At 42.6% G+C, this 18396-nt stretch overlaps 1 protein-coding gene across 1 annotated transcript in view; it reads left to right on the top strand.

The window, feature by feature from the left end:
* Positions 1 to 18396, top strand: part of CCBE1 (collagen and calcium binding EGF domains 1) — a 227843-nt gene that overhangs the window by 179875 nt on the left and 29572 nt on the right. Inside the window, exon 3 of the mRNA XM_027525909.1 lies at positions 8948 to 9000. Coding sequence (XP_027381710.1) covers positions 8948 to 9000 — 53 coding nt within the window. The remainder of the gene's footprint in view (positions 1 to 8947; positions 9001 to 18396) is intronic.

Below are 18396 nucleotides of genomic sequence, written 5' to 3'. Positions count from 1 at the left end.
TGGGAAATGCCTCCTTCATTCTGGTGGACAAGAAGGTGGGAAATGCCTCCTTCATTCTGGGGGACGAGAAGGTGGGAAATGCCTCCTTCATTCTGGGGGATGAGAAAGTGGGAAATGCCTCCTTCATTCTGGGGGATGAGAAGGTGGGAAATGTCTCCTTCATTCTGGGGGATGAGAAGGTGGGAAATGCCTCCTTCATTCTGGGGGATGAGAAGGTGGGAAATGCCTCCTTCATTCTGGGGGATGAGAAGGTGGGAAATGTCTCCTTTATTCTGGGTGGTTATGTGCCTAGCTATAATTTGGGCTTTTGTAACAACAGGGGGGAAAAAGAGAAAATAGATAAGGAGGAACAGCTAGCTGTATCTGCCTCAGTAATGACTTTCTGAAAATGCAGGGGTTGTGGGTAATACAGTGCTTTTACTAGGGGAGAAAAATAAAGGCAATATTTAGAAACAAGCTTATGGGTTATTTGCCTTTGAGCTCTGGCTCCATCCAGGTTGCTGTTTATTCCACACTGACAGTGAGAAGTTAATTTTTCTCTTCATTTGAAAATATAACGTGTTGTTGTTGCTATGAAAAGTAACGCCTGATAATTGTGGACAACTTAGAAAATACAAGCAAGCAAAATGAAGGCAAGGAAGATGCCTGCAGGTTTGCAGTTGAGGTGTCAGAGAGGTGAGAATTGAGATCCTCAGGCCGAAGTCACCCTTTGAAGAAACAGAGGAGTGTGCTTCTGTTTTGTTACAGTCATTCAGGAATAAGGTCAATATTTTATAATAACTTTAAATGGTATATAATCTATAAAAATATTGAATCACTGTGTTCTGCATCTGAAACTAATGTGACATGGTAAAACAACTGTACTCCAATAAATAAGTTATTATTAAGCAAAGTGAGAGCAGTGAGGGAACAAAGTCTGAACTGCAGGGAAACCCCGGAGTGGGAGGAGAAGGCAGAGGAGCGGTCAGGAAACCTCAGGAGAGCCATGGTAACAGATGACTTGAGTTGCTCCATTTATCATGAATGTTTCAGTGCCTGAAGATAGGATTTTCTTGATGAATGCCACCATAGAATATTACTAATAATCATGTAGGTGTTTCTAGAATGCTTAGAGAGTTAAGAATAGAGTAAAGATGAAATCAATGACTAGGGCTTTGGGTCCTACAGTGTCGCTGCATACAATGAGCCATGTTGCTGTCAGGAATTATTTCCATTTTGCATGCTTTGTCCATGGACAGTGATCCACACAGTAGGACAGTTTACAGCCTTCAGTGCCTCTGAAAATTGGCAACCATAGGAAAAAGTGTGAGCAGAGATGCAGTGGTTTAAACACATCCTACAAATCCAAAGAATCAGTCCATTAAAATCCTCTCTGAGGCAAGCCTATTAAACCAGTTATTTGAGGTGGAAAAAATAAGAGTGAACATCTTATTAAATAATACACTAAATTCCTGAAGCAATTTCTTAATAATTACTGTATATTGATTCCAGGCGACTTGATCAAAAGCAGTTGGGTTGAAACCTAATTGTTTCAGTTTGTCCAAAATATAACTGCTCAGTTTCTGGGGTAAGCAAGTCCTGCCAGGTGCCTATCTGCTCAAACATGCTCCTGAACGTGACTCCTTACCCATCTTTCAAAACCGCAAGTCTCTCAAAATTCTGTGATATTATTCTGTTTGCCTGGGAGGAACACTTTCTGGTTAAAAGGCTCAAATCAAGCATGTCTAGTTGGGAGGTGAGTCATTTTATGGACTCTGTTCTCAAGTCATCTGGTGTGAAAGGAATTCTGCTAGCTCCCACAAAGTTGTACAAAGCTCAATAAAAGTTTCCACAAATGAAGAAGGTTAAAAGGAAGACAGGAATGCTTCCTCACCCCAAGGTTTACTAAAAAATCCAGGATGACTTTCAGATGTTCAATTCAGTTCAGTCAGTTGTGTCTGACTCTTTTTGACCCCATGGACTGCAGCATGCCAGGCTTCCCTGTCCATCACCAACTCCTGGAGCCTGCTCAAACTCATGTCCATCAGGTCGGTGATGCCATCCCACCATCTCATCCTCTGTAATCCCCTTCTCCTCCCGCCTTCAATCTTTCCCAGCATCAGAGTCTTTTCCAGTGAGTCAGTTCTTCCCATCAGGTGGCCAAAGTACTGGAGCTTCAGCATCAGTCCTTCCAATGAATATTCAGGACTGATTTCCTTTAGGATTGACTGGTTTGATCTCCTTGCAGACCAAGGGACTCTCAAGAGTCTTCTCCAACACCACAGTTCAAAAGCATCAATTCTTTGGTGCTCAGCTTTCTTTATAGTCCAACTCTCGTATCTGTACGTGACTACTGGAAAAACCATAGCTTTGACTAGTTGGACCTTTGTTGGCAAAGTAATGTCTCTGCTTTTTAATATGCTGTCTAGGTTGCTCATAGCTTTTCTTCCAAGGAGCAAGTGTCTTTTAATTTCAAGGCTGCAGTCACCATCTGCAGTGATTTTGGAGCCCAAGAAAATAAAGTCTGTCACTGTTTCCATTGTTTTAGATGCTCAGGCCTTTAATACTATCCCAAGGGATTCATGTTCTGTGTTCTTCCTGGCAGAAGTTTCTCGTGAACTCCCTGCTCAGGCATACCACAGTTCGGTTGGGCTGGTAAGAATACATGATGCACATTGGCTCTGCACTGTCTCTGTCTCATCTGTCTTCACTTAGGACTGACTAGTTGAAGACGTGAGGAGGCCACCATCCATCTGCCTTTAGACAACATCACCAAGAGAGCTTCATTGTCTTGGAATGAAATAATAAATTGAAAGTCATCATTTTTTAAAATTTGTTATTGATTTACAATGTTGTATTAGTTTCAAGTGTACAGCGAAGTGATTCAGTTATACATATATCTGTTCTTTTACAAATTCTTTCCCCTAAATTATTACAGAATGTTGAGCAGGTTTCACCGTGCTGTGCAGCAGGTCCTTACTGGTTATCTGTTTTAAATACGGTAGTGTGTGTCAGTCAGTCCCAGACCCTCACTGTAGCCCTCTTCCCATCCCACCTTTCTCCTTTGGTAACCATAAGTTTGTTGTCTATGTCTGTGGGTCTGTTTCTGTTTTGTAAATAAGTTCATTTGTATAATTTTTTTTAGATTCCACACATAAGCAATATCATATGACATTTGTCTTTGATTTACTTCATTCGGTATAACGATCTCCAGGTCCATGCATGTTGTTGCAAATGGCATTATTTCATCCTTTTTTAGTGGCCGAGTAACATTCCATTGTATTTATGTACCATATCTTCTTTGTTCATCTGTCACCAGAGATTTAAGTTGCCTCCATGCCTTGGCTATTGTAAACAGTGCTGCAGTGAGCATTGGACTGCATGTATCCTAAAGGGCTCTTTGAAAAGCATTTGAGACCTGTGTGTGCCTGGGCAAGGTCATCTACCCAGGAGTGGGTTAGATGCTGCTTGGTTCTCTGATTTTGTGTCCTAGTCTTGAACTTCTTGGATATAGTTTTCCAAAAGAAGATACCTTCTCCCTCTTGCCCAGTAGGCAAGGGTATCAGGCTAACTTCTTGTGTTTGGGGTAGGAACAGGAAGTCTAACTTCTTACCAGACTTGCAGGCCATCTTGCTGTCTTCTGGCCTCCGCTTTCCCCAGTAACTGGGATCTCCAGTTTTGATGGCTTATCGCAGCCATCAAAGGTTTTGAGGTTCTGCAGCCTGGGTTGGCTGCCTCTCCATGATCACCTCCTCTGGAGACACTTAGGTTTCATGTTACTTCACTCTGCAAAATTACTTCCCATCCTTCCATCCAAGGGCCGTGTTTATGTTCAGTTGACCCTTGAACAACATGAGTCTGAGCTATACAGATCCACTCAATACACAGATTTTTTTTTCAGTAAGTATATAGTCGACACTCCGTATCTATGGGTGGATATGGAGTGCCAGCTGTATTCATTGTACTCTGCTGTTTTATGTAAGGGACTAGAGCCTCTGGGGACGTTGGTATGTGAAGGCTCCTGGAACCAATCCCCTGCAGTTACCAAGCAACGACTAGATTCTGTTCTGAAGTTAGACAGTTCTCCTAAATCCATGGGACATGCGTTTGCATTTTATTTCTTGTTCTCAGGGTTATTTGGGGCTAACTTGTAAAAGAAGATGACCAAAATGTTACTTTTCTATCATTTTGAAATTGGAAGTTTCTCTCCCTCCCTTCCCTTCCCCTTCTCTCTTGGTTTTGGAAGCAATAGCATCTGCCATTGATTAAGAAGTGGAAGAAAGTGATGAGTTAAAAGAGGAAGGCATCTGGGAAGAGCTGCCTTTGCTGTTTTCCTGCGGTGTTCATAAAGCTGTGACTTAGAACACTTTTATGACCCTAAACCAGGCCTTGTGCTAGGCACCTTTCTTATCTGTAATCCTTGCATTAATTCCATAAAGCAGATTTTATTGTTCTTGTTTTATCTGTGAAGAATCTGAAGCTCAGAAATGAGCTTAAGAAATGAGCTTAAGAGTTTAAGAAATGAGCCCTAAGGTCACACCCCTTGCTCTTTCAAGGTCAGAACCAGAATTGTAAACCAGGCTTGCTTGACTCCAAAGCTATGTCTCCATCCAGCTCAGCACTAATACTCTAAAAAGTACAGTTCTTTTATGTTTTAAAAATCCTGATATATCTGGTCTAAGCCCTTTTGCAAAGAAAACCCCTAGTAAATCTTGGAAAGATTTACTGTTTCACTGGAGCAAGTATTGAAATACACCTTACCTACTAGCCCTGTAATTCTGCAGGCAGTGGCTTTTAAAAAATTTCTTTTCTAGACTCTGGTAACACACAGCAGACAGCTGGATGATGAGATCTCTGTTATCTTCATTTTCCTGATTTAGTTTTTCCTTCCAAAAGCTTTCACACACACTTGGTTGGTGGAATATATTTCTGACTGCACTATTTTTATTTATGAATTTTTTATGTGTGTTAATACTCAGGGGTACCCAGGGGAAGCCTCCACAGACTTTCCTGATTACCAGATGTTGCCCTTTCTATGTAACAACCATCTAATCACCAATTCTCTTGCCAAGAAATGAGAAAAGCATTTTTGCATTTGGAAAACCACACTAGGACACGTGAAGCGTATTAAGAAGGACTGTTTCCCCTGACTCCACATGCACTTTTCCTGTCTGGGTTTGTTTTTCTAAAAGATAAAAACCACACAGCCATGTATGCAGTACAGTTAGATCTGAGAAGTGTCTGCGCTTGCACAAGGAGGTTTCAGTTTGGCCAGCGTAACTTCATCATTACCTGAGTTGTATTGTAAGTAATCTCTGAAATGGTATAACATGTGTGGCCAGTGTTTATCTTGTTATGCTTTGGACTCTTTCATTGTTTAAGTGGTGATTCATGATTTATGGCTGTTTAACATGCAAAATAATGCTGTATTCCCAGGAGCTCTGGGAAAACAGGCGGGTTCAGTGGAGTCTCAGAGCGCTTTCCCTCGAGCAGGAAGAGGGTGTTAGTTAGGCAGTTAAGAAAAAGCAGCCAAGGGGAACTTAGCTCTTCATTGAGCAGGTATTTAAATGAAGTAGTCCATCCTGAAGCTCAGATTTTCTGACAGAGCTCCGTAGCCTTTGGAAAGCATATCAAATCCGTATGTTATTTAATTTCACAAAAAAGCAAATGACAGGTGACCTTGGGCTCCACTGTGTGGATGGTCCCAAGCCCTTGAAGTGCTCAGAAAGGTTAGAGGGCCCCAGTTTAATGTCTTGGATGTAGAAGAAGAGATTATAAGGATTTCATTCATTTGTATGAAGTTTAAAATGCTATAGAACATCTCAGAGGCAATACCTTAGATGTGCCATTTAAGTAGAAACAGACAGACAGAACCGTATCTTTAAATGTGATGTTATACTTGACGTATCAAAAACACATGCTTTGCCCCTGTATCTGACTTTCTCATGAATCACTCAAGTTTCGAATCATCTGGTACACTGCTCTTCCTCTGATGGCTTTCTTTAGGGCAGCCTCAAGGAGTACAGTCAGTAATAACCGTGAGATTTTCTGTTAAACTAGTGTTCTTTTTGGTTGTTAGGATCTTGGACTTTTTAAACCATGGAAAACTAGGTAGTTTAGTTCATAGATTGTAAAGGTAGGTCTTAATACCTCTGTTACAAATAAAATAATCATGAATTGATATCCCATGGACTTCTCTTGTCAAGTAAAGTTATAATTCCATTGGAGATATTAGGAAATTATGTCTAATGAGAAGACTCTAGACATTGCCACAGATCATCTGTATCAGTAAATGACATACACATATGTATTTCTTTTTAACATAAAATATGTTGATGAGAGATTCAAAATAATCTTTATTGAGTGGACCAGTACAGGCAGGCAGATGTACCATTTGTTGGGAGATGGGGTTGGGCTCAGCTGTCTCACTCAAGTCTGCTTTGGGAGTATCCCAGATGTCACTGCTTTTATAACGGAAGCCCACTTCTTTTGCTTTTGAAATAGGATTATCTGCGGAATCTGGGCTGCACGTGAGATGTTGCGAGGAGGAATGAGGTGATATTGTGACCCAGTTAGGCATCAGAATGTTCTCTTAGTAGGTGTGATGTTTATAAATTGTATAAAATAGTTAATAAAAATCTTGTAAACTTTTAAAGCTTGGAGAAGAGATTGCCTAAGCTTCTCCTATGGGTGGTCATTCCCCTAGCAGACCAGTTCACAAAAATGGATCTTACCAGTAAGATTACACTGACTTGTAAAAGTGGAAAATAATGCTGTTATTTTTTACTAAGATGGGATGGAAAAAAATACATTTGAGTCTGTCACATTCTTCTAAAGAGACACAGGGCCTTGTCTAACCTGGTTGAAGGTTTTGACCATTTGATGAAAATGAGAACTTGCTTTGGAATCTAGGTAATGCCTAATTTTCCAAATCAGTGGTCTGCACCCCTGGTTCATACATACAGATGGCATGTCAGCACAGGTGCCATGATGAGTTGCGGGTGATCCAACTCCCAGCTGGTGAAGCGTCTGTAATGTTTTCCCTTTCTGTTCCACCTGGAAGGCATGCTATGCTATGCTAAGTCGCTTCAGTCGTGTCCGACTCTGTGTGACCCCATAGACAACAGCCCACCAGGCTCCCCATCCCTGGGATTCTCCAGGCAAGAACCCTGGAGTGGGTTGCCATTTCCTTCTCCAATGCATGAAAGTGAAAAGTCAAAGTGAAGTTGCTCAGTCGTGTCCAACTCTTAGCGACCCCATGGACTGCAGCCTACCAGGCTCCTCCATCCATGGGATTTTCCAGGCAAGAGTACTGGAGTGGGGTGCCATTGCCTTCTCCACTGGAAGGCATATCCAGATGCAAATGAGGGAGAATGACATTGTGATAAGAATAACCTTGAATCTGATTTATGGCTACAAAGAGTTTTTTCATGGTAGTTTAACCATTATAGTCAACTCAAAATATCTCGGTGCGTTCTTGAGATTGGCGGACTCATAGGACTCTCAATGATTCTTGGACTCTGAATTAACATACGTTGAGTTGGAAGTGGTAAAGGGGAGCATACTTAGAAAGCAGCTGGGAGAGAAGGGAAGGGAAAAGATGGAGGCTGGAGACATGGAGAGCTGAGATTTCCTACTTTTTCATTCATTGCAAGTATATTTTCCTTTATGTCATTGATCATAGTTGCATGTTTGTGTCTAATAATTCCACCCTCTGGGTTGTCTTAAAACTGGCACCATTGATTGTCTTTTTCCTTGAGAATGGGTCACATTTATACATGTTATGTTATTGAGACCCTGCATCCTGATATGCTAGTCCAAAGAGTATTGATATTTTTCTTTTAGCAGTTAACTAGAATAAGTGACCACTATTTGGCCTGTAGAAGCGGCAGCTCAAGTATTCCTTCAGCCCCTTCTGTCTTCAGCTGAGGTGTTCTGGGTCTGCTTCTCACGCACATGGATGGAAGAGTTACCAGAGACTTGGATAGCGTTCATACACAGAATTCAGGGCTCTCCTTTCCGGGATCCCTTCTCAAATTCTCATGACTCTGGATGCCAAGTCTTTGTCCTCTGTTTGATCAGGCCAAAAAATACTGCAAGTTCTGTGTTTTTCCCCTCAGACTTTTAGCTTCCACGTGGCATCTGTGATCTGCATACAGGATAAAGCCCTGAAAAGCAGGGAAATTACCCTCTGTCAGTTCCTTGTTGGAAATCTCAGCTCACCTCCTAAATCTGGCTGCTTTTATTTACTCTCCAGAATCATCAGCTAGTTGTTGGCTTCTGATTGCTCCACAGTTGTCAGTTGTTGTCTGCAGAGGAGGTTGGTCTGTTAGGAGGTCACAGTTCCATACCGGAGATGTGATCTCACCACTGGAGATTGCATTTTGAACTGACAGCACCACTTCTAGGGCAGAGATGTAATCTCAGATGTTTATATTAGTAAATGCCTGTCAGCTGCTGTTAAAATTCAGATAATTGGGAATTCTTTGGATACCTTATGTGGTCCACGTCTTTAAAAAGGGGAGGGTTGCACTCAAATAACAGAATGCTTGGGCTCCAGTCCCAGGCTCGATAGTAACTAGCTGCCTAACTATAATAATTATCAATCATTGTGTTATGATTATTCTACTATTATAACCAGCTAATTATTAGCAAGTCATGTGAACCCTTGTCCTGTAGGATGATGTCCTATAACACACTAATCATCTAATATAAATTTCTTGAAGTCTCAGAGTTAATTCACTTCATAGGATGCAAAGGATTAATGCCATATATTAGGTGGGGAAGAGGTGTGGTCATATGGTACTGATAAAATTGTTTCCTTTTATCTCAGACTCCGTCTACTCTGATTTTCCTTTATGCCTCAGTTCATCCTAGGCACAAGTTATTTCATTCAAAACCACTAACTGAAAAGAATATTTTTAATCTAACAGATCACATTTAGAATGTGTTTTTGTTTCTCTCTTAGGAAGAAGTGCTGCAAGGGGTATAAGTTTGTCCTTGGACAGTGCATCCCAGAAGGTATGTGCTAAAAGTCATTGCGTCTTCTCACCTGGTTTATGACTATCACCAGAGGTCTATGAAGTTCAGATGTACTGCACATGACGTATGTGTTATCTGTGCATGCATGTGTAATTTCTCTCTGTTTTTTGGCTTTAAATTCTTCTAATGCCAATTTGATTGTACATGGCAGGCTCTAGCTAAAGCATTACCCAGAATATACACACATACTGAGTAATTCTTATATTTCAGGTTTTGTGTTGTAGAGACTAATTCCCTACATGGCATTTCATGCACAGTTAGAACACACCCATTCTTCCCAACCTCTCTACCTGCTTTCCAGCAGCTAGACTTGAAGCCCCTTCACATAATCATCAGCAAACCCTGCTCAGCCCAGCACTGGAGAGACACAGTGATGTCAGATGGGCCCCAAGCCCTTAAGATGCACACCCTCATGCTGGGTTGTGGATGGCGTGGAAACAGAGATGCCTGGGGTTTAGTCATGCTTCCACATTGCCATATCCATCTGGGCAGCTGTAACAAAAATACCTCAGACTGTGCAGAGACTGGGAAGTCCAAGACAAGGCACTGCAAAAGCCCAGTGTCTGGTGAACCCCCTAGTTCATATACAGCCATCTTCTTGGTGTGTCTTCACATGGTGGAAGGGCCAAGGGAATGCTCTCGAGTCTTTCTTCTAAGGGCACTAATCCCACTTATGAGGGTGTCACCCTTCTGATATAATAATCTCCCAAAGGCCTGTACCTCCTAATATACCTTGACATCATGGAATTAGGATTTCAACATGAATTTCAAGAGGACACAAACATTCAGTCCATAATACACATCCTGCTAGCCATGACCTTGGGCATATGACTTTCTAAAACTTAAGTTTTTGCAGAAAATGCTAATTCTTGACTTGTGGTGGTTTTAAGAGTATTACCACATGTAAACTATTTGGAACAGAGGCTGACTCGGTGCTTGATAAATTGTGGTTGCTGCTATCACTGATAACTGCAATATGCATAATAGAGACATATATATTGCAGGGGGGGAGGTGCACATAGCCCCAAAGACCAGGATGGTCACAGGTGGTCTCAAGAAGGAGAGGAGATTGGAGTTAGGTTATGAGGAAGGCAGGACTTGGACAAGTAGGAGAAAGAATTGCAAAGGATTCCAGACAGAACGCTGACATGGAAAACACTAAGAACTGTGGGGAGAGCCTGTGATTAGTTTGCCAGCACTGGGCTGGGCTGGGGACAGGTGACTAGGTGATGTGAAATGGTTTGCTTCATTGTTGGCCAAGAATCCAGGTCGCTTTAGAGGACTTGGAGCCCAGCCAAGCTAATTACATTGCATTATCTCATAGGGAGCAATTTTTTTATCAGTTAGAGTTCAATGAATCCTTCTTGTTTATTGCCCTGTTTTGCAGAAGAGTTCATTAAACCATAGCTGCTGACTCTGAGAAAGCTGCTTTGGGAAGGTTTGTTAGGAAATTTCTTCATGTATTTTGGTTTATGTAGGTCTCTCCAAGACAGAAATTCTCACTGCCAGCTAGTTTTGTCAGAGCTTGGTGGGGGAAAAAAACCACAAAAGTCAAAATAATTGGGTTCTTTTATAAGCAGCTTCTCTCTGTCACCAGCTGAGTCCTTTATATTTCAATTTGGTAGATACGGAAAGAAAATTAAGTCTTGGCCCATCAGTTTGAGATCTCAGTTAGAGACCTTGCCCAACCTGATGAAAAACACATTACATGGATACCACACGCTTCGAGTTTCTTTAAAGAATAGGTGTTGTGGTTTCTAACATCTAAGCCTAAAACCAGTCTCCCTCACTCTACAGTAAGACATTATCAGCACCCAGGATTAATTTAATTTAGAACTGAGTATTTCCAGGAAAAGTTGTCCGAGTGCTGAAAGTTGCTTTGCCACAACTAGCTCTCTGTTCCATCGCTTTTCACTGGAACATTTTTTAAAGTTGATTTGTTTTCCTCTGTGGGAATAAGTCAGTGTGTGTTTGTTTGTGTTTATCACTAAAGAAATCTTTAATCATAAAGTTTTCTGTTTCCAAAGAATGCGAAGTGTAGGATTTCAGAAGAGATGGTGTATTAGTCACGATTCTCCAAAGAAACAGAGAGATTTATTTTAAGGAATTGGCTCATGAGATTATAGAGGCATGCAAGTCCAAAATCTGCAGACTAGACCAGCAGGCTGGAGGTCTAGGGAAGAGTTACAGTTTGAGTCTGAAGGCCAGCTGCTGGCAGAAGTCCCTCTCTATCAATGGAGGGCCATCGTTTTTTTAATTTAGGCCTTCAGTTGATTGGATGAGACCCACCCACAGTAGGGGCAATCTGCTTTACTCAACATCTACTGATTTAAATGTTAATCTCATTAAAAAAAAAAAAAAAAAAACTCCACAGAAACTTATAGAAAAATGACCAGATATTTCAGCACTGTGGCCTAGCCAGATTAACACTTAAAATTAGCCATCACAGATAGTAAAAGGAGACTAGAATTTCTAAACAAATATTCTAGGGAGGAGAAGCTGCAATTTTAAAAGTGCCGTTGCCTCACATTTGTTTAAGTTTCAGCAGCTGTGTCTGTGGGCCAAATGTGGCCCACCACTTGTGTTTGTAAATAAAGCTTTATTAAAACACAGACATACCCATGTACTTAAATATTGTCTATGGCTACCTTTGCCCTACAACAGCAGAGTTGAGTAGCTGCAACAAAGGCCTGCCTGCAAAACCAAAAGTATTATCTGGCCCCTTTACAGAAAAAGTTTGCCAACCCCTGCTATAAGTGTTTTCTACATCGGCCAGATGATAGGCTAATCAAACTTGTTCTGGTTCAACAATTACTAATTGAGCACAAACTGTAGGAAGAAAATAGTGCTGGTTACTCCAGGGAAGACAGTCCCTGTCAGATATCCAGACAGTCAATCATAATAGTAGTAAAAGAAGCTAAAGAACAGGTAAAGCTTTTACTTACTGCATCGCCCAATTTAATCTTCCTTAAAGCAGCATGAAGCTGGTCTTAACGTTATCCCTGTTTTGCAGGTAAGGAAGCTGAGGCTTAAAGACCTCAGGATCACAGAGAGGGTGGCAGGTGGGGAGGGTTGGCTCCAGACCTTGTGCTTCTCCTCACCCTGCAGTGTGCCTCCTAAAATAGAGCCCTGCACACAGCGGGCCCCCAGCAGATATGGCAGAGCAGATCCAGTCTTGTGTGATCGGTTATACAGACACTAGACTCTGTGGAGGACTTCAAGAAGTCTTCTTAAAGAAGTGACATTTGAACTCGATAGGGTAGGCACAGTAATGAAATGCTGAGAGTAAGAGCAGAGGGTTGATTGGACATTATAGAGGCTGAAAACAGAACACACAAAAGTGTCAGGGTAAGAAGATGAAAGTGAAAGAGGAGAGTGAAAAAGTGGTGTGATAACTCAACATTCAGAAAACTAAGATCATGGCATCCGGTCCCATCACTTCATGGCAAATAGATGGGGAAACAATGGAAACAGTGACAGGCTTTATTTTTCTGGGCTCCAAAATCACTGCAGATGGTGACTGCAGCCATGGAATTAAAAGATGCTTACTCCTTGAGAGGAAAGTTATGACCAACCTAGACATCATATTAAAAAGCAGAGACATTACTTTGCCAACAAAGGTCCGGCTAGTCAAGGCCATGGTTTTTCCAGTGGTCATGTACAGATGTGAGAGTTGGACTATAAAGAAAGCTGAGCACCAAAGAATTGATGCTTTTGAACTGTGGTGTTGGAGAAGACTCTTGAGAGTCCTATGGACTGCAAGGAGATCCAACTAGTCAATCCTAAAGGAAATCAGTCCTGAATATTCACTGGAAGGACTGATGCCAAAGCCAAAGCTCCAGTACTTTGGCCACCTGTTGGGAAGAACTGACTCACTGGAAAAGACCCTGATGCTGGGAAAGATTGAGGGCAGGAGAAGAAGGGGACAACAGAGGATGAGATGGTTGGATGGCATCACTGACTCAATGGACATAAGTTTGAGTAAACTCTGGGACTTGGTGATGGACAGGGAAGCTGGGCATGCTGCAGTCCATGGGGTCACAAAGAGTTGGACACAACTGAGCGACTGAACTGAAGAAGCCATGGGTGTGATAAGGGATAATGAGGAAGAGAATATATTCCTTATTGAAGCATAAGGAATTCATTGATGAGTCTTAAGGTTGAAAGTGTTGGTCTCGGGGATAGAATACCAGACTTCAAATGCAAGAGTGAGCCATTTATATGTAATGTTAGTGAGCATAGTTTACAGGCTTTTTGAGCTAGGTGCTGACACACACAGAGCTATGCTTTCAGAATAGTACAGGCCTGGTGCTGTTACACAGAATGGATTTAAGGGGGAAGAGTCTTGAGGATTTACAAGGGAGGCTCTGAAGATCGGAGAAGGGTAACAAGAGAAACAGAACCAGTGAAAATAGAGAAATTGTAGCAATAAAGCTACATGGCAGAAAGCTGGTAGTCGCTGGAAAATCAGCATTAAAAAGGGAAAGTTGAATAAATTCACTAATCTTGCCACCTCCAGAAATCCTGCAAAATAGGTCAGGGGAAAGGTGTATCGTGGAGACCAGGGGGTTCACAAAAGACACATGAACCCAGAAATACAAAGGAAGAGGAGAGAACAGCAACACAGTTTTGGAACCTGGAGAGCAAAGAGGCTGTAGCGCAGGCCAAGCTGAATCCTTAACCAGCATCTAGGCAAACCAAGGAACAACCCAACCGACACCGAAACAAATAGCAGTCAGAGAAGCTAAAAGTTTCCTGAAACAGAGGTCCCAGAAAGTGGAAAATTATGTCAGAGCAGGAAAATTGACTGAAAATCTGTTTAAGAAGAACTCAGACTCCCAGAACTTGTCTTCCATTCCACTGAGATGAAATATTGCCCCTTCCAAGACCAGCAAAAGACCAGAGATGCTGATAATTTTGAGAGGGTACCCAGAAGGTCCTGGGACTGCAGGGTACCAGTCAGAGATGGAGGCAGGGCTCTGATGCTGAAAATGGAAGGGTTTATTTAGTAAAGGATTGCTTACACGTTAAATGTTGAAACCCTCAGCCTTCTTCTCCCCATGAGTTCCAAGATCAGGATTTACTTATCAGGTAAGGACTTGGAAATGTCTCTCTGGACATTCTGAAAAACGCAGGGGAAAGTCCTAAAGAAACTAACATTGAAATGTACCAGCCAAATCATTTAAATGAAGCCCAATGTTTACAAAATCTGCTGCATGCACAAAGCTTCTGCTTGGCCAATTTTGTAGTCTTCTATTTAGCTAGTTTTGTAGCTTCACTTCCATTTAGCTATAACTTTTTTGTTTTTTCAGTTATTCTATTTAACCATGAATCAGTTACAGCAGATGTCCAAACAGGATCACCACTCATTGGAGGGAAATGTACAATAAGAAACATACAGTGGCGGGGGTTGGGGGGAGTCTTAGAGAAAACACCATGCAGAAAGAAGAAGACTTCAAAGTAACTACAGTTTATATGTCATTGAGATACAAAAAGGGTATAGCGTCCGTGGCACTAGAACATGGTGTTATTAAAAAGGAACATTGAAAGAAGAAATAGAGAATTCTCAGAGATTAAAAACCTGATAAAACGAGAACGGGTGAGGGTTTGGGAGATGAGATAGAGCCTGAAGAAAAAACAGATCGAGGGAACACAAAATAGTAAAAGACAAACTGTGAGGATATTAGAGGACCAGTTCAGGGCATCCAACATCCAAATGATTGAGTTCCACGTAGAACAGAGGAAGAAGGGAGAAATCATTAAAGAGTAAATCAAGAAAAATTTCTCTAGAATTGAAGGACAGGAATTTCTAGATTGAAGAACACCTGCCAAAAATTGAAGCCGTTCCACATAAAGACATCATTGTGAGATATGAACACCCCGGAGCAAAAAGAAAATACTAACTAAAGGAGAAAAAAATGAGATTAATTCAAAAGATCAAGAATTAGAATCTCACAGGATATAACAGCCTGTCTGAAAGCTAGATGACAATGGAGCGTTTCCTTCAAAATTCTGAGGTAGTTTTCCAAGCCTAGAATTGTATACAGACTAGCTATAAGGGTTGAAAAAAAGGCATTTTTAGGCACACATGATTTCAAAACATCATGAAAAACACTGGGCTGGAGGAAGCATAAGCTGGAATCAAGATTGCCAGGAGAAATATCAATAACCTCAGATATGCAGATGACACCACCCTTATGGCAGAAAGGGAAGAAGAACTAAAGAGCCTCTTGGTGAAAGTGAAAGAGGAGAGTGAAAAAGTTGGCTTAAAGCTCAACATTCAGAAAACTAAGATCATGGCATCCGGTCCCGTCACTTCATGGCAAATAGATGGGGAAACAGTGGTTGACTTTATTTTTGTGGGCTCCAAAATCACTGCAGATGGTGACTGCAGCCATGAAATTAAAAGATGCTTACTCCTTGGAAGGAAAGTTATGACCAACCTAGACAGCATATTAAAAAGCAGAGACATTGCCAACAAAGGTCCATCTAGTCAAGGCCATGGTTTTTCCAGTGGTCATGTATGCATGTGAGAGTTGGACTATAAAGAAAGCTGAGCACCAAAGAATTGATGCTTTTGAACTGTGGTGTTGGAGAAGACTCTTGAGAGTCCCTTGGACTGCAAGGAGATCCAACCAGTCCATCGTAAAAGAAATCAGTCCTGAATATTCATTGGAAGGACTGATGCTGAAGCCGAAGCTCCTTTGGCCACCTGTTGGGAAGAACTGACTCACTGGAAAAGACCCTGATGCTGGGAAAGATTGAGGGCAGGAGAAGAAGGGGATGACAGAGGATGAGATGGTTGGATGGCATCACCAACTCGATGGACATGGGTTTGGGTGGACTCTGGGAGTTGGTGATGGACAGGAAGGCCTGGCGTGCTGCGGTTCATGGGGTCGCAAAGCATCAGACATGACTGAGTGACTGAACTGAACTGAACTGATTTCAAAACTTAAGACCCTCCTCAGTCTGTCTCCCTCACACCCAGCTCACTCCCCAGCCCTGTTCTCAATACTTAATAATGTATACACATATTTTAGATTCTTTTCTATTATAGATTATTACAGGATTCTGCATATAGCTCCCTTTGCTACACAGTGCCTCCTGCGTGTTTACTTTGTATGTGGTCATGGGTGCTGTTAACCCCACACTCCTGATTTACCCCTCCTCCTCTTTCCTCTTTGATAACCACAAGCTTGTTTTCTATGCCTGGAAGTCTGTTTCCATTTTGTAAATTTGTCTTAATTTTTAGATTCCACACATAAGTGATATGTCTTTCTCTGTCTGACTTCACTTAGTAAGATGTTCTCTGGGTCCATCCATGTTCCGGCAAGTGGAATTATTCCATTCACTTTTGTGGCTGAGTAATATTCCATTGCATGTACGTACCACATCTTCTTTCCCCGTCCCTCTGTTGATGGGCGCTTAGGGTGCTTCCGTGTCCTGGCTGTTGTAAACAGCGCTGTGAGCATTGAGGTGCCCGTTGCTGTTCAGTCGTGTGTCCGACTGTGACCCCATGAACTGCAGGCTTCCCTGTCCTGCGCCATTTCCAGGAGTTAGCTCAAACTCATGTCTGCTGAGTCAGTGATGCCATCCAACCATCTCATCCTCTGTCATCCCCTTCTCCTCCTGCCTTCAATCTTTCCCAGAATCAGGGTCTTTTTCAGTGAGTCAGCTCTTCGCATCTGGTGGCCAAGGTATTGGAGTTTCAGCTTTGGCATCAGTCCTTCCAATGGATATTCAGAGCTGATTTCCTTAAGGATGGACTGGTTGGATCTCCTTGAAGTCCAAGGGAGTCTCAAGAGTCTTCTCCAACACCACAGTTCAAAAGCATCAATTCTTCAGCACTCGGCTTTCTTTATAGTCCAACTCTCACATGCATACATGACCACTGGAAAAACCATAGCCTTGACTAGATGGACCTTTGTTGGCAAAGTAATGTCTCTGCTTTTTAATACACTTGTAGTACTACATAACTATTCTAATATCAGGAAAAACAAAAGGGCCTTCCAGAAAAGATAGGGAATTAGAGTATTCTTCCAAACTCAGCCAAAAATAGTTTTATATTGTTATTATGTTGCCAACACTGAAGACTTATCAAACAAAAATGTCATGGAGTGGACAAGGGCAGGATGGAGGTGGTAGGAAGTGTGGAGGTGGTTGGGGAACCAGTGATAAAGCTGAACGCATCTCATCCAAGGCTAGAAATGCACAGAGAGTACTTAGCACACAGAGGAGGAGGAGGCACTCAGAGACACAGAGGGAAATCGTGAAAGAATCAGCCAGGCGAGGCGGAAGTGGCGCCTCAGCAGAGCTGGAATGCGGGAAGAGATCTGGGCTGCTGTTTGTCAAAATCGGTTTTATTTGAGCATAATAGTCAATGCAGGATCCCTGACTTCCGTCTACTCCACCGGCTGCTTGACTGGCTACAGCTGGGCAGCCCACCGCCAATCCCGGCTGAGCCATTGTTCTTAAGCAAAAAGAGCACAGAACATGGGCCACCTCGAGGTGATGCTTTGTTGAAGAAAACGCGTTTGATCAGGGACACACACAGGCAAAGCAACCCTGGAAGCACGTCTGTGGAGAGGAGCAATGAGCAAGGGCCACCTTCCACGCCGTCTGGAGTTTGCCGTGATTCTGGTCTCACTGACCCCGCCTGCATCGGGGCCTGACAGCCCCCCGACTCCAGCTCCCAATGTGGCCAAGCACAGCCAGGCTCCCTCCATGTCCGGGGCTGGTGTGTCTGTCAGCACCTGGGGAAGATAGTGCACTGATTAATGAGATGCTGGGTCTAGTCTGAAATAAATGCAGTCTAAGCTCCAGACTTAGAGCCAAGTCCCTTCAGAGGCTCATTAAACGTCACTTTGTTTGTAAGGACTGAGAAAGATGGAGACGCCTTGATTCTTGATGAAATAGAGCATCCGCCCCAGTTTGCATGGTGTTAGGGCTGGAAGGACATCCCCAGCCATTCGACCTTACCCAGCCGCCTCCCAGCATGCAGAGGCACCACTCCCCGGCCCACTGCCGCCTCCAGGCCACCCAGATGTCAGCCTCCTCATACTCCTCCTGGGAGCCTGCCTGACTTTCAGCACCTCCACCCCTCACTTGGTGATGCCGACGCCCATCATCAGGGCTGGCTGTTGTTCAGTGTTCAGCTGGAAGGAATCCCCCTCTCTACAGCAGCTGGTGGAAAAGAGGAAACAGGCCCCAGGTAATTCAGCAGAACCTGGCCGTCTAAGGCATCTTTGTTCTCTGGATGAGTGACAGAGACCAACTTCTGCAGCAGAAACGAACACAACGTGGTACAGAACTGTTCACCAATTGAAAAAAAAATGGTCAGCTACTGAATTGCACACTCAGAGGATGTGTACAATT

Source organism: Bos indicus x Bos taurus, chromosome 24, assembly GCF_003369695.1.
Source record: "Bos indicus x Bos taurus breed Angus x Brahman F1 hybrid chromosome 24, Bos_hybrid_MaternalHap_v2.0, whole genome shotgun sequence".
Classification (NCBI taxonomy): Eukaryota; Metazoa; Chordata; class Mammalia; order Artiodactyla; family Bovidae; genus Bos; species Bos indicus x Bos taurus.
Note: the sequence above shows the minus strand (reverse complement) of the source record. Positions and strands in the feature narration are given on the sequence as shown.